At 41.1% G+C, this 14,948-nt stretch overlaps 2 protein-coding genes across 13 annotated transcripts in view; one reads left to right on the top strand and one right to left on the bottom strand.

Moving 5' to 3' along the window:
• The window catches only part of ST3GAL6 (ST3 beta-galactoside alpha-2,3-sialyltransferase 6), a 57,020-nt gene extending 50,457 nt beyond the window's left edge, over nucleotides 1–6,563 (top strand). For 11 of the 12 annotated variants that reach the window (XM_041767494.1, XM_041767490.1, XM_041767536.1 and 8 more), the window contains 2 exons: nucleotides 1,994–2,146; nucleotides 3,570–6,563. In XM_041767494.1, coding sequence (XP_041623428.1) covers nucleotides 1,994–2,146; nucleotides 3,570–3,656 — 240 coding nt within the window. In that variant the 3' untranslated portion in view covers nucleotides 3,657–6,563. Of the gene's footprint in view, nucleotides 1–58; nucleotides 191–1,993; nucleotides 2,147–3,569 lie in introns of those variants that run through there. The other variant, XR_005989541.1, reaches the window with a different exon arrangement.
• Nucleotides 5,204–14,948, bottom strand: part of DCBLD2 (discoidin, CUB and LCCL domain containing 2) — a 110,531-nt gene continuing 100,786 nt past the window's right edge. The window contains exons 16-18 of the mRNA XM_041748614.1: nucleotides 12,758–12,807; nucleotides 9,442–9,579; nucleotides 5,204–8,639 (exon numbers count right to left, since the gene is read on the bottom strand). Coding sequence (XP_041604548.1) covers nucleotides 8,170–8,639; nucleotides 9,442–9,579; nucleotides 12,758–12,807 — 658 coding nt within the window. The 3' untranslated portion in view covers nucleotides 5,204–8,169. The remainder of the gene's footprint in view (nucleotides 8,640–9,441; nucleotides 9,580–12,757; nucleotides 12,808–14,948) is intronic.

Below are 14,948 nucleotides of genomic sequence, written 5' to 3'. Positions count from 1 at the left end.
TTTTCACTCTTATTTCCTGCCAGGTAAGATCAGATACCACCTTTGTTTTTTATTTTAGGTAGTATCTCCAAAAGCATAGGAAGATCCTGATCTTAGAGACGATGCTAAAACTAGTTGTAACTAGATTAAAGTTCCAGTAGAACGTGGCATCCCAGAAGCCAAGTTGAGGACACAGCAGTATTTCAGAGAGGTCAGTTATGTGGGATGCTGTCCAGAGGTTGAGCACAAAGAACAAACCCTGGTTCTGGAAACGTGAAGTCATCCTGATGATGTGGACAAGAATAAAAAAGAAAGCCTGCTTAAACTAGGTTAAAGAGAACACAGGGCATGAGCAAGTGGAGGCAGTTCTTCAATGGCCTTTTGTTAGAAAAGGGAGCAGAGAAATGGTTGAAAGACACAGGATCAAGGAAGGTTGCTCTTGTGGTGGTTTTTAAAAGATGGGTGCCATGTTTATATGCTGAAGAGAAGGATTCAACAGAGGAAAATGAGGAGAGCAAGTGGGTGACTGTAGAAGCAGACTTGGGAGAGAAGAGATGGGATGAAAGAAGAAAGCGCGAGTGCAGAGGCTGGCCACAGGTAGCAGGGACATCGCCTGCACGTAAGAGGAGTGAGCGCTGAAAATACAGGTAAAGGTGAAGGTAGATTGGGAGCTGGGAAGATGGTATAGATTTTCCGTTAGTGAAATGAGGATTAAATTATCTGCTCAAAGGAGGAAGGAAGCTGATAAAGGTATAAAGTGGTTATGTTGGAGGGTAGGAATGGAAACTTACTAGGGGAATACTGACAGCCACTTGAGACTTTGGCCATGCGTGTCAGGTGTACCCAGGCAATGTTGTCTTCTCTTAGCTTGTTGTTCTGATCGGGTAGACTGAGCCAGGGTTAAGATTCCGTCAGGGGATAATCTATTTGTGGGTGAGAGGTGCACAAAATGGAAGGTCTCTGTAAGGGAGTGATTATGATGATGGACAGAAGAGGGAAAAAGTGATGGGATCAGGGAGGTTGGAGGACTCCCAGGTTTTTAACCCCAACCACTAATTTCCTTTTCTAGCAGATGGTGAAGCCTTACGGTGTTCACAGTAGGGCATGGGGTAAAGAAAAGCTTCTGCAAAAGGCAGTTTTCAGATGAGCTTGCCTCCTGGAGTTTGATATTATGGTGCTTCTTGGGTTTTTTTTTTTTTTTTTTCTCTCCTTCTCAAAATCATTGTGTTCTTTCCATGGACTCTAAGTCACACCTTTAATGGAAAGGAAGTCTCCTTAGACTGCTCTGTTAGAGTTTAAGATGTGTTTTGTTTTTGCCTTAGAAGGGCAGCCTGGTAAGAATTAAAAACTGCCTGTCAAACATTTGTCACTGCCTTCTCAGGAGCTATGTATATGTGATGGGGATGCTTGTGTGGGTTCAGTAGATAAAGGTCCAGTCTCCACTGACTTTACCATGTATACATCTGGAATTTTTATTTTCTATGGAAGTTAGAATCTTACTATTTGTCATTGAAGTAAATTGACAAGTCTTTCCTTAGAGCTGGTTAAATTATTATAAAAGCGATCTATTTTAAGGCTTATGTGAATGAAGCCTTTTACCGTGATTCCATCCATTAGCAAACTAACCTTACGTTTCATGTACAGGTTCAAAATTCAGGCTGCTTTTTGTACAGGAAGCTTGGCTCCGCATGTTTTATAAAGTTGGGGTAGCAGCAGCATCCGTCTCCTTGAGCCTCAGTGTTTCTTCCTTGGATAGTTGTCCCCCGGGCTAATACTGCAGTTGAGGTGTATCGGAAAGATTTTCTAAGATTTCAGTCACATTTATATGCTTTTCAGGGTAGGAAATTAACCGGGGCCTGGGCCTTAGACACGATGAGGGTTGAACTTAGGTATTTCTCACCTGAATAAGTGTTCAGAAGTCCTGGTTTTGTACAATGAGGTCACCCAACTATGCTTTGGAAACAAGGATCTTGTTTGAGTTTTAAAACCACTTTTTTTTCATTTCCCTCCCCAGAAACCCAAACACCCAACAACAGGAATTATTGCCATCACGCTGGCCTTTCACATATGTCACGAAGTTCACCTTGCTGGTTTTAAATACAATTTTTCTGACCTCAAGAGCCCTTTACACTATTATGGGAACGCGACCATGTCTTTGATGAATAAGGTAACACACACACACTTGGGTGTAATCTTTGACCTTTAGAGTCAGAAAGCCCGTTTTCCCTGAGGAAGTAGGTTTCGAGAGTCTGAGAGCTGCTTAACTCTACCAACAACTACCACGAGCTGAAACTGGGACTCATATCTAGGGTCATTACTAGCACAGTAATTCCAATCTGTGGGCCTCAGACCCTTGGGAAAAGGACATAGTTATTAACTGACATCATCTCTGAACTATTTAAATCTACACCTAGAGGCAGCTTGCTCTTGATAATATCTCAAATTCACTTAAAAGCATGGCCATGGAACAGAGACCCTTATCTAAGAGGACTGTGCACTGCAAGCACCATAAAGGAGAAGGTAAATTTGGAGTTGGGAAGATGATGTAGCTTTTTGCTGTGTTTTTCAAAGGTTTTTTTTTTTTTAAGCATATATGAGGAAGTCTGTAACATTTTAACTCCATGAGGGAATATTCATAGTCAGAAAGGTAACAAACACTTAGAATAGAGCATGCTTCTTTTGAATGAAAACATCAATGGTGGTGATTGGATCTCTAAGAGTTTTTAACTGGATGGGAAGTTGTTGTCCAGCTGAGGTTAGTGGCATATCACAAGTGATAGGACTAAATGTTATCTTTACATTTTTAATAGGGAAATATGAATGGTTTGCTGTACAGTATGTGGACATATCGTATGTAATCAGTCCCCTTAAGTCATCATCCCCACATACTACATACGCCGAGGAAGTGGTATTACTCGGGTTAGACCATAGGTTACCTCGTCTCCCACCCCATCGTGGGACATACTTCAGGATCATTTTTTCTTCAGCCCTCATCTTTTCCTGTAGCACCTGTGGGATTTCTAGTGATCTAAATAACAGAACATTGAAACAGCTTCCTAAGGAAAATGAGGATATCGTCAATAGAACTGAATTATTACTATTATTTTAAAAGACTTTATTTATTCATGAGAGACAGAGAGGGGCAGAGACACACAGGCAGAGGGAGAAGCAGGCTCCATGCAGGGAGCCCGACATGGGACTTGATCCCGGGACTCCAGGATCACACCCTGAGCCTAAGGCAGATGCTTAACTGCTGAGCCACCCAGGTGTCCCTAGAACTGAATTTTTTTTTTTTTAAACATGCATTTCAGGTGCTTAAAGGACAAACCCATTTTGACTTACAATTTTGGTCTTTAGTTTGACTTCATGATTTGGGAATGATATGAGGGGGTGCTTTTATGGGATGGTTTAAGTGGAAACAGTGGGCTTTAGGGAAAACTCTAGCAAGGGAAGGAACAAGGAAAAAGACCTGTACACTTGTTCACTTGAGTTTTTTTCGTCAGACGCTTTTTAGATAGTATATCCCACTATTGCTGTTACTATCCTGAGATTGGGCTAGATGGTGATTTTATTTTACTTTTCTTCCTTAGAACGCATATCACAATGTGACAGCGGAGCAGCTCTTTTTGAAGGACATTCTAGAAAAAAACTTTGTAATCAACTTGACTGAAGATTGACCCTACAGACTCTGCAGATGATGCTAACAGTATTAGTTTTATTTTTATACTGCAATTTTTAGTTTATTTTTAAATATGTTGGATGCACTTGTCAAAAAATTGTGTATAGTCAGTCTGTTGCTGCCTGGTGATTCATAACCACCAGCTTAATTTCTGTGAATATATTTAATTTATAAAAACCAAGAAGATATGCTTAGATATCCGGGAAGTTTTGATTGCGTTGTTTTTAAAACAACCTTAGTTCTCTGAAGTGTTTTTAAACATCTTTTTTAATAGTTACTTCATCTTTGATTTCTGAGGGCATGTGACGTCCAAGTAAGGGGCTTTAGCTTGACCACCACAAACTCGGAACAGAGTTGGTGGTGGACTCGGCTACTGTAAATTGGTGGGGAATGGCCACGTGGTTGTGCAAACTGGAACCGGTTTAGGCAAGTATCGAGTTCCTTTTTACTGAACCGGAGGAAACGGATTTGAATCTTAAAGCAGGCCCGACCATAGCAGTAGGTACGGTTATGAAATCTAAGATCATAATGGTTTCATTAAGCTTTTTTTTCACTGCAATTAAGTAAACCAGATTATAACGAGTAATCTGGTAAATGAAAGGTGTTTTTGTTTTTAAGGTGGAGGAAACAGGCTACATGTGAAATTCTAGATGAGTAAACAACCTAGGAATACAATTACTAAAGTCTGGTGGCTGCATTACTTTAAAGTTCATACAAAGAAGCAGAGCTAGGCCACCTCAAGGAGACCGTTCTTAAACGTCATCTTTTGCCTGCCTTAATATGTTAAAATTTGGAAGTTTACTATTTGAAATAGGAAAGATGAATACGGCACAGTAGGTAAATCCTTCAGACTCCTCAGGCTGTTTTTGGATTTAAATGGTCCTTCCGTGAAAAATCTCACTTGTCCACGGTGAAATCCCATCTTCAAAGGGAAGGCTTACCCGGCTACCTAGGGTGCATCAGAGAAGAGTCCTGCTAGATGCAGACAAGTCAAAACCAGCCTGTCCAACAAACGTGCACCCGTCTCTCTTCTCACTTAATACAAGAGGGATGGAATGAACAGCTCTCGGAAGAGGTAAGAGTTGAAGGACTTGTTATCCTCTGAGCGATAATCATCATGGAGAGACACTGCTGGTGTTCCTGAAAACCAGTCTGCCTCTCTGAGTCTCAGAGACAAAATATGAGAGCAGCCACTGGGATAAATCGTGAAGCGCAGCGTAAGGGGGGAGAAGCCTCGTAGTTGATTGAACCCATGTCTACGTGGCTTCAGCTGATTCCCCTGTAACGGAGGTGGAAAGTTCCCGCACATACACAGCTGCACGCTGCAGCCTGGGATTCTGTGGGTGGACTCATTCAGGCTACAAAGACGGTCTTGGCTGAGTCAAAGTGAAAAACCCCAGGTGGCATTTTCAAGTGTTTATGGACTGAAATAATGGCTGTACGGTATCTGGTGGATGCTCAACTTGAGAAATCGGCATTTTTTTACAGTAGGAGCTGAGGCTACAAACCTCAGCGTGGCTTCACATAAGCCAGAAGAAACTCTTAGCCCGACACATATGTACAATTTATTAAAAACACATGAACACGTTAAAATCTCACTATTTATACAATCTACATTCTAGCAACATATACAAATACCGAGTGACTACAGTACATGCCGAGGTAAGAAAAGTACATTCGGGGAGACTATCACTGACACTCAAGCCATTTTTATTTCCAATATGTTTTGCTTTCACCTTTCCCAGTGCCAAAAAAAAAAAAAAAAAACTAGTCACAAATTGGAGTAAATAAGAATTGGTGCCAGTTGATCTAAAAAAAATTTTTTTTTCATAACTATCCAACTCTTATTAGACTTGCAGTTTAGGGACTTCAAGTTCAGAACAGAAAAGCAGAGCTAATAAGCAGTTTTCTAAAGGTAGAGCTTAACTGATTTCTCTTTAAAAGGGTTTAAAAAGTTTTCGCCTCTCACTCCTAGTTCTTGTCATCTGACCTGGTGTTTCCCAGCCCTTTTGCTCTCCAGGTGTCAGTGTGGAGCCAAGGCAAAGAAGTTCAGGCTTTCTCACTGTCCCCGGACTTACGGCCACTTTCAGGTTTAGAGGAGTGTATTTTCTGCTGGGGCAGGGGTGGGCAAGAGTACGCAGGACACCATAATTTCAAGTGCTGTATAAATTCTCTACACGAACCACTGCATCAGCTGATAAACCCATTGTTCAATGCAAAGTGCAAATAGTGAAACATGAATTTAAATAACTGGACTAGACTCTGCACATCAGTAGGATCCAGTTAGTGTTGCAGCTTTTAATAAAATATAGATCTTTAACTGTGCTGGTTCCTAAGGTCATGTAATAGTAAAGTCAGTGTGATTTTAGGAAAGCTTATAAGGGCTGCACCTGCTGTACCACTGTCTGATTCTATTTTTATAATTGTGCTAACAGGAAAAAAATTCATCCAACAAACCAGTTTCAAGCAAAGAATAAAAATTCAAGGGAATTTGGCGGGGGTGGGGGGGGTGGTGGTAAAAGTTATGTTCACATGTTCAGTTGATTGTCTCCAAAGCTGCATCAGATATATGTAGTTAAAAAACAAAAACAAAACTCTAATATGAAAACAATTGAACTAAAAGTACAAAATCAGAATAACTATATCAGGCTCAGCTCTTCATTTGGAAAGCAAAATATAAAAAGCAATAAAAACTTATAAAAATCATTGGTAGTTCAAGGACGCACAGTGGCAAAAATATGCATCATTTAAGAAAACACTGACCTCTTAAAAATCAGGTGTACAAAATTAAAAAGAACAAGCATCTTTGGGAAAATGAAATCGTTTCTCTTAAAGCTTCTCAAACAGGCCTGTGATTGGGGAAATTATTGTGTATGGAGAATGAATAAAAAAATAAATTGGTTTACTCTCTTCGCACCTGAAAGGGGATGACTGCGTTAATACCTGTGCTACACACATTTGTGTCTTAATAAAAGTTCACCATCTGTGCTTTTTGTTTCAAATATTTTGAAACAATATATTTTTTCAATGAATAAAATTATGCCTCAAAGTTTGTCTGGAAAAGCAAAGGCAAATCAAGGTAACACCAAAAAAAAAAAAAAAAAATCACAGTACTGGAGGGCAGAAAGAATTCTATTTTTGAAGCAGTGCTTTAGGATACAGATACACTGAGGCAAGCAAAACGAACACTGTCTTTTTGCAAATCTAGCAAATTCTGGAAACAATCTGGGGGCAGAGGCCGTTAAGTAATGGCTAGAACCTAAAGGGAAATTACCTAAGATTTATAGAAGAGGGGATGTCAAATTATATGTTTTAGTCCTAGGGCCAGCTCTTCTTGCCTAAGATTTTGATTCTTATGCGAGGGCCTGATCACTTGGACTTTGTCACTTATCTAAAGTTAGTTCTGGGCAAATGGGTGATGAGGAAGTTGCCTGGAAGCGTCAAGAACAAGACCTTGCCGTATTCACCGGCAAGGATACTAGGACATCCATCTGTTCCCTAGGTGAGCACACTCAAAACTGAGGAATTCACGCTGGCTTTCAGTACCTCACTGTGGATAATTAAAAATGCTTTTTGACCAAAAATACATTCAAGTTCAAAGGAAAATCTCAAAGAGGGCAAATCCTTTTTTTAAAGGTAATTTTTAGGACTTTTGAGGAAGGAATATGCTTCTCACGGTGGTAAATGCAAGGGGTCCTGTTCAGTGTTCACGCACAGACACCTCTCGCCTGGGAACAAATGAAGGGGGAGCAGGGCTAGAACCGCTGTTCGAGCTTTTTGAAATTAGAGTCGTCACGAGGCTGAGAAAGCAAGCCTCACTCAAAAAAAAAAAAAAACCCCACAACAAGAGTGGGGCTGGCCCCAGACAGAACGAGCAGGGAGGAATCCAAGTCACCATTAAGGGTTAAAGCTCTTCAGCGTGTCAGAAAGTGGAGACTCCCTGCCCCTTACGGGTCCGTTTTCCACCCAGAGAGCTTCGTAAGACAGGTGAGTGTACGACTGCCATCAAAACAATGACTATCACTAATTTTCGAAAAAAATCCATAAGAAATAGAGGAATAGAAGAGAACTCAGGACACTACCCACCTTTCACAAAGCAAAATTTCAAGCCATTAGACATTTCAAGAACAGTACCGTGCGTTATTGCCAGTCTGGCTTACAGAGCCACCTCTGGAGTTCATGAACGTACCTGCAGCATTGGTAATAAATACTCTCAGTGATTCTTAATTTCTTTGAAGTGCATAGTAGGGAGCTTTTTCTGTATTAAAAATAGTGTTTTACAGTAGTAACAAACAGGATGTTGGAAATTTAACAGGCAAGCAGCGGCAGCTGCCACAGTAACACTTTTAAAGCAAGATGGCAAGATTAGTAAGTAGTTCCCTGTACCTCGGTCATCACATTTCCCCACCACGTCTGTGACAGATACGTAATACATTCTATATATTACTACCACTAACACACAAAAAAGGCCATGTGCTTTAAACGATGCTCTAGAAAAAGCAGCACCCCCTTCAGAGAATTTCTTTAAAGACATCACATTCACCATCCCTCCCCGCCCCTGATACCTCCTGTGTGCTCTGCGGCACCTGGTACACCAGTTCGTCCGGGGCACTCGGACCTGGCTTCCCGCCTTTCGGGGTATCGTACTGGGCGCGGGTGGAGGAGCAGCTGTCAGTTCTGGAAAGCAGAGTGTTGTATGCCCCCACCACTGGGGGGGGTTGGTTCCCTGGAGCCTTGAAAGTGGACGTCGAGGGAAGACCAACGGAAGCTGCGGGGTGCCCAGACATATCCATGATGATGGGGGTTGCGTACTCAGGCCCAGTAATTGGCAGCGGTTCGGCATAGGCATGATAAACTTCTTGAACCGGGGAGTTGTAAGGATCTAAGTCAGCATAACTTGCTTCTTTTCCTTCTTCTGGTTTAAAAGTAGACCTCTGATGAAGGGTGCCAACAATTCCTCCCACCAGTGGCTGTGCATACTCTGTGGACGTCACAGAAACAACAGAAAAGTTACCCCAGTCCTACAGGGATCATACAATTTAGGGGTGGCAGCTGTAGCTTTACACCAAAAATGGACACTCTATGGCGCTTTTGTTCCTATCAACACAGACCTACGGATTTCTCTACCGGAACCAACGTAAAAACTTAAAAACATTATCTTGTAGCTCATAAGAAATTAATATGCCATAGAGCCTCATTCATGAAATCTTAAAATGTTGGCATATGTTCTTCAGATTTACAAATAGTGTTTCACTGGTGAAAAAAAATTCCATTATTAGAATAGTATTTTCAAATAGAACGACGTTTAAAATAAATGTGTGCTAAACTAATAGGATAAATACTGTTATGGCTCGCTCCGTCTTTCCTACTGTTAACAACACTCAAAACTCCAGGTAAACAGGTAAAATTGCCCAGAGCTTTTAGAGTCGGACGCTCATAGGAGGTGCCTGGGTGGCTCAGTTGGTTAAGCAGCTGCCTTCTGCTCAGGTCACGATCCCAGGGTGCTGGGATCAAGCCTCTGGTCAGGCTCCCTGCTCATGCTCTCTCTCGCTCTGAAGTAAATAAATAAAATCTTACGAGAAGTGCATGCTCATGTTTTCTGGAGACCATCTAAGGCACCAGAAAGGACTCTCTCAAGGTCATCCTTTTAAAAAGTAGTTCTACCTCCAGCCGATAGTTCATCTCTTACATATGGAAAAGCTAAAAGACCCTGCAGGTCCCACAGCACTTCGCAGCTACCTGCAGCCGGGTCTTCCTCTCCCGCGCGCCAAGGCCACAGTTACCTGCAGAGTCGGTCTGCAGCATCGTGGTGACTTCTCTTGGACTCAAGTGATTAACTTCACTGCTGCTGTAGCGAACGGGGGTTTCTTCGTGTTCCACCGATTTGGCAGGGAGAAACTGCTTCATTCCTTTCCACCAACCTTCATGGTGATTGCAAGCAAGAAAGACCATTAAATACAAACCACTGTGTGACAGGATGACACTGTTTACAGGAGAAACCCTGGTGCACTGAAGCCATTTCTGTAACACGTCTAAACAAACCCGCCTCTATGTTCAATCTTTTTTTTTTTTATTGCGATAAAATACACAATACATAAAATTTACCATCTTAACCATTTTTAAGCGTAGGTCGGGTGCTCACACTGTTGTGCAGCTACCACTACCATCTAGCTCTGTAACTTTTAACCTTGTAAAACTAAAAGGCAGACCTGTGATGCCCGTGGAACAGTAACTCCTCGTTCTTCATTCTCCCCACCAAGGGCAACCACTGTTCTACTCTGGGTCTTTAGGATTTTGACTCCTACAAGTACTCATCCATGTGGAACCATACGGTATTTGTCTTTTCTGGCTTATTGTACTTGGTGTAATGTCCCAAGCTTCATCCATCTCGTAGCCTATTACAGAAAATCTTTCCTTTCTAAGGCTAAATATTCCATTGTATGTATCTAATAAAACATCCTGTTTTTCCATTCGTCAGCTGATGGTCACTTGGGCTGCTTCCACATTTTAACTGTTGTGAAGAACTCTGCTATGAAAACAGACTTCCAAGTAGCTCTTTGAGACCCTGCTTTTGATTCTGTCGGGTGGAACTGTTGGATCATACGGTTCGTTTTATCAGGAACTGCCATTGTGTTTTCCCAGCACCTGAACCACTTTACGTTCCCACCAACAGTACACAGGGTTCTAATGTCCCCACATTCTCACCAACTCTTCCTGTCTTCAGTTTCGAGAGGAGGCACCTCATGGGTGTGAGGTGTTATCTCACAGTTTTCATTTTCCTAGAGATGAGCATCTTTTCATGTGCTTATTGACCACTGGTATATATTCTTTGGAGAAAAGTCTACTCAAGTCCTTTGTCCATTTGTGAATTGCTTTTTGTTGTTGTGTTTTAGAAGTTCTCTATATATTCCGGATGTTAATCCTTTAGCCAATACGGGATTTGCCAATATTTTCTCCCATTCTGTGGGTTGCCTTTTTATGCTGTGGATAATATATGCTGATGCACAAAAATTTTACATTTCCAGGCATCTAGTCTATTTTATTTCTTCTTTTGAAATTTGTGCATCTGGTGTCATAGCTAAGAAGTCATTGCCAACACCATTGTCATCAAGTTTTTTTTTTTTTTTTTTTTTTTTTTAGTCTTACTAAGATATTACATTTTGGTGTTTTCACCCACTTTTGAGTTAATTTTTACAAATGGTGTTAAAAAGGAGTTCAACTTCATTCTTTTATATATGGACATTCATTGTTCTCAGCACCATTTATTGAAGACTGTCATTTCCCCAGTGGTCCTGGCACCCTTGCCAACAATCATTTGTCCATATTTATGAGCATTGATCCCTGGGCTCTCCATTCCACTGGTGTATATTTATGCCAGTACCACACTGTTTTGATGACTGTAAAATCTTCCAGTTTTATTTTTTTCAAGACTGTCCTGGCTATTTGGAGTCCCTTAAAATTCTATATGAATTTTAGAATGGATTTTTCCATTTGTACAAAGAGTATCATACACATGTTGATAGGGATTGCCACTGAATCTGTTGATTGCTCTGGGTAGTAGTACTGGCATGTTAACAATATTAAGTTTTCAACCCATGCACATAGGAGGTGGTTCCATTTGTATCTTTTTAAATTTCTTTAGCAATTTTTATAGTTTGTATTGTACAAGTCTCTTACCTCCTTGGTTAAATGAGCTCCTAAGTATTTTATTCTTTTTGACGCAACTGTAACTGAAACTGTTTTTATAATTTCAGATTGTTCACTGTGCACAGAAATGAAACGGATTTAACATGCTTTGTATTCTGCTACTTGGCTCAGTTACTGGTGTGAACAGCTCTTTTTTTTTTTGGTGTGGAAACTTTAAGGTTTAATTCTCCTTTAAATGTTTGCTAGGATTTTTCTTTTTTGATTATTGACTCAATCTCTTTAGAAGTTACAGCTCTATTCAGATTTTCTATTTCTTTGTGATTCATTCTTCGTACGTTTTATATTTCTGGAAATTTGTCCATTTCGTCTAGGTTATTCAATTTTTGGCATATGATTGTTCATAATACTCTCCTAATCCTTTTTATTTCTTTAGAATCATAGTGATGCCTGCACTTTTTTTTTTCTGCTTTTAGTGGTTTGAATCTTTTTTTCTTATTCCATCTAACTAAAAGCTTGTCAATCTTTTCAAAGAACATTTGGTTTCACCCAATTTTCTCTATTTTCCCATTCTCCATTTTGTTTTTCTTCCTTCTGGTAGTTTTGGGTTTAGTTTGTTCTTGTTCTAAATCTGTAAGTTGTTCAAGCTTGTTACTTTTTCTTTGATAGGATGTCTAGTGCAATGCAGAGCATGGTAGAAATTTCTGTCAAAAGCATATACAGAAGCAAATCACTACTATAAAAGTGCAGCCAGATATCTGTTTGTCCGTTGTAGGCTGGTTTTTTTAGTAAGTTTTTCTGAAGAAATACTTCCCATGATCTACCTTGGGGCGTTGGCAACACAGGCTCTACCCCCAGCACGTGGTCTCTTCTACCCTAGTCACAGCAGTGAACCCTTTTGCCTTCTATTCCAGTCCTTCTATTTCCAGCCAGACTGGAAAGTAGGACGCTATAGGGGGCCTCTGGCATCCCCTGCTACCACCTGCCCCCTGCCACACAGTGTAGGAATTCAGAAAACAACAGCTCATCATGGCAGAGACGGCAGGCCTGACAGTTCCTCAAGTGCTAGACTATACTCGGAAAGTACCCCCAGCAGAGGGACAAACACACACCGTGTTACCAAGACCACAACCTCTTTACACAGTGCTCACACAGGCCACACAGAGAGCCAGTCTCCTCAAGAAAAACAGATCCATGGGACACACCACACAGGTTTCCCAGGAGAGAGGAACAGAGCGCATGTTCCAAGAAATCCTCACTTTTCATTTCATTACTTGTTGACTAAAAGAGATTTTCCAGAAGAGTAAAAATGATCCGAATGTTAGAGGAACACCATTTGTTCTCACAAGTGCCGGGGAGTTTATGTGGGCCTGAAGACAACTTTCCTCCTTCACTACTGCCACCTGCAAGGTGTGGATTCCCTCTGATGGAAGGGGATGCAAAGCCCTGAGTTACCTGCCCGGTCCCAGTAAGGTAAGTCATAGGTGCCTTCGGTTTTTTTCTTTCTGGAAAAATACAAAAAAAAACATGTTAGCAGACAGTGAGTTCCCAAGTAAGACAGCTCTGAAAGTTAGGATAAACACTGAAGTTAATAATTAGTCAGGAGTACACATTTCCATTTGCTGACCTACTCGGCAGGGTCCTCTATTTCATTCACCTTTCCAAGTTGCCACTGCTGACATTCAAGTTCTGGACTCTCCATGAGGTTTTTTGTTTTTTTTTTTTTCTCTCCATGAGTTTTAAACAACTACCTCCTGAGATAATTATTGTTACCCAAGGTACCTCCCACTCAAGGGGTGAAGGGATAAAGGAATAAGAAAGGCTCAGTATGTAGACAAAAATAATCTAATCAAAGACCCATGGGTGACACGTGGCTTCTTATGGGAAAGTTATTGTTAGGTCTGTTTTGGTTTCAGATACAAACTATGCAAATCAGCTGATTCACAAAATTTATGGAAAAAAAAAAATCCCCACATGTGCTTCGGCATTGCTCTTTTTCCCAACTTTCTATCCTTCTTCCGTGGTCTTTTGCCCCTAAGAAGTTTAAAGTGTCACGTTCTCTGTAACTGCACCGAGTTCATTCCCATGGCCATCCCAGCTTGGGTCAATGAAAGCTACAACAGTGACAAGTGGCAGAGTGAGAACAGGATGCTCCAGGCCTGAGAGGCCAAGGCAATGAAGAAGACTGTCCCTCGTCCACCCCTCACAGAATTTGGACATATCTTACCCAGGAGAAACCTCCCTCCTCTCCATGAAGATTACTATCTACAAAGAGCCTTAAAAGGACATGTTCTGACTCAAGAATTCAAATCTAATGCAAATTGATGCTTTGCAAGCTAAAGAAAAAGCAGAAATTACTCTAGTGTATGAATGAGGACAACACAGTTACAGGACTTGCTCAATATCTCAAACGCGGCTTTCTCAAGAGAGCCTCAGCTTTGTGCTTTTCCTACTTAAAAACAATTCTTCTCCAGTATAAGACATTATTTTTATTATTTGACATGAAAATCTTCCTCACTCTAAAGTCTGGCTGGATTTAAAATAGGTCTTTTTTTTTTTTTTTTTTCAAAGTACAGGATAATGTAAAATTTCTGGAAGAGATGGTAGGTGCTGAAGCTGTTAATTAAAAACTAGAATGTAAAAGCAACACTAAAAGCCTGGTTTAATAATTAGGTACATGTTGAAAATCCTGAAATCATCCTAAAACTTAAAAGTAAACAGAAACCAAAAATATTCTCTTAAGTGGAAGTTAGACACCTTATATGGCTGGGACAAGAAATTAACCATTTGATTATCAGCCAAAGGTTGTACTAAAAAGATTTTATATACTCTAAAGTGACAAAGCTTCAGGTTATTTATTACACGTAAAGTGCTTAGAACAGGCGTGCTTAGCGTGGGTCAAGGATTCAGCAGGCTGCAGCTCTGTTTATTATTCTCCTCCCAGCTATTCTCCATATCCCCATTCACGCATCTCCTCCTGAAGCCAATCATTAGAAATTTCAACTACATTCTTTTTTTTTAATTTTTAAGTTTTTTATTTTTTAAAGATTTTATTATTTGAGAGAGAAAGCGTGCATGTGTAGACGTCCATGAGCTGCAGGAGGGGCAGAGTGAGAGGGAGGAAGCCTGACCTGGGCTCCATCCCAGGACCCTGGGATCGTGACCTGAGCCAAAGGCAGCACTTAACCGCCTGAGCCACCCCACAAGCCCTTACCCACATTCCTAGAACTTCACTTCTGCAGCTCAGACGTTTTGTCCTGAACAGACTGTCCCGAACAGGTGTGATTTCCACCTGTGTCCCGAGAATCTGACCCTCCACAGGGTCCTTTAAGCACCAGCCCAAACTGACCTCAGGACTTGCCTCCCACCTGCCCTACAACCTGACTCCCCAATCCTCACCTCCTACGCCTTAACCCAAGTGGACGAGACCTGACTGCCTGATGACCGCACATGCAGGGCAGCAGTGGTTCACAGGCCTGAGCCCTGCTGTGCTGTGTGGGTGGGGTGACCTCAGACAGGTCATGTAGGCCGGGTCTCACTCCTTCTGTGAGACAGGACCTGCTTTGGAGGTGGTTTTGAGGTTACAATGAATTGAACCATGTAAAACACAATAATCTCTAAAATCAGCTTTAATTGTCTATACAAA

The sequence above is a fragment of the Vulpes lagopus genome, chromosome 1 (assembly GCF_018345385.1).
Source record: "Vulpes lagopus strain Blue_001 chromosome 1, ASM1834538v1, whole genome shotgun sequence".
NCBI lineage: Eukaryota > Metazoa > Chordata > Mammalia > Carnivora > Canidae > Vulpes > Vulpes lagopus.
Note: the sequence above shows the minus strand (reverse complement) of the source record. Positions and strands in the feature narration are given on the sequence as shown.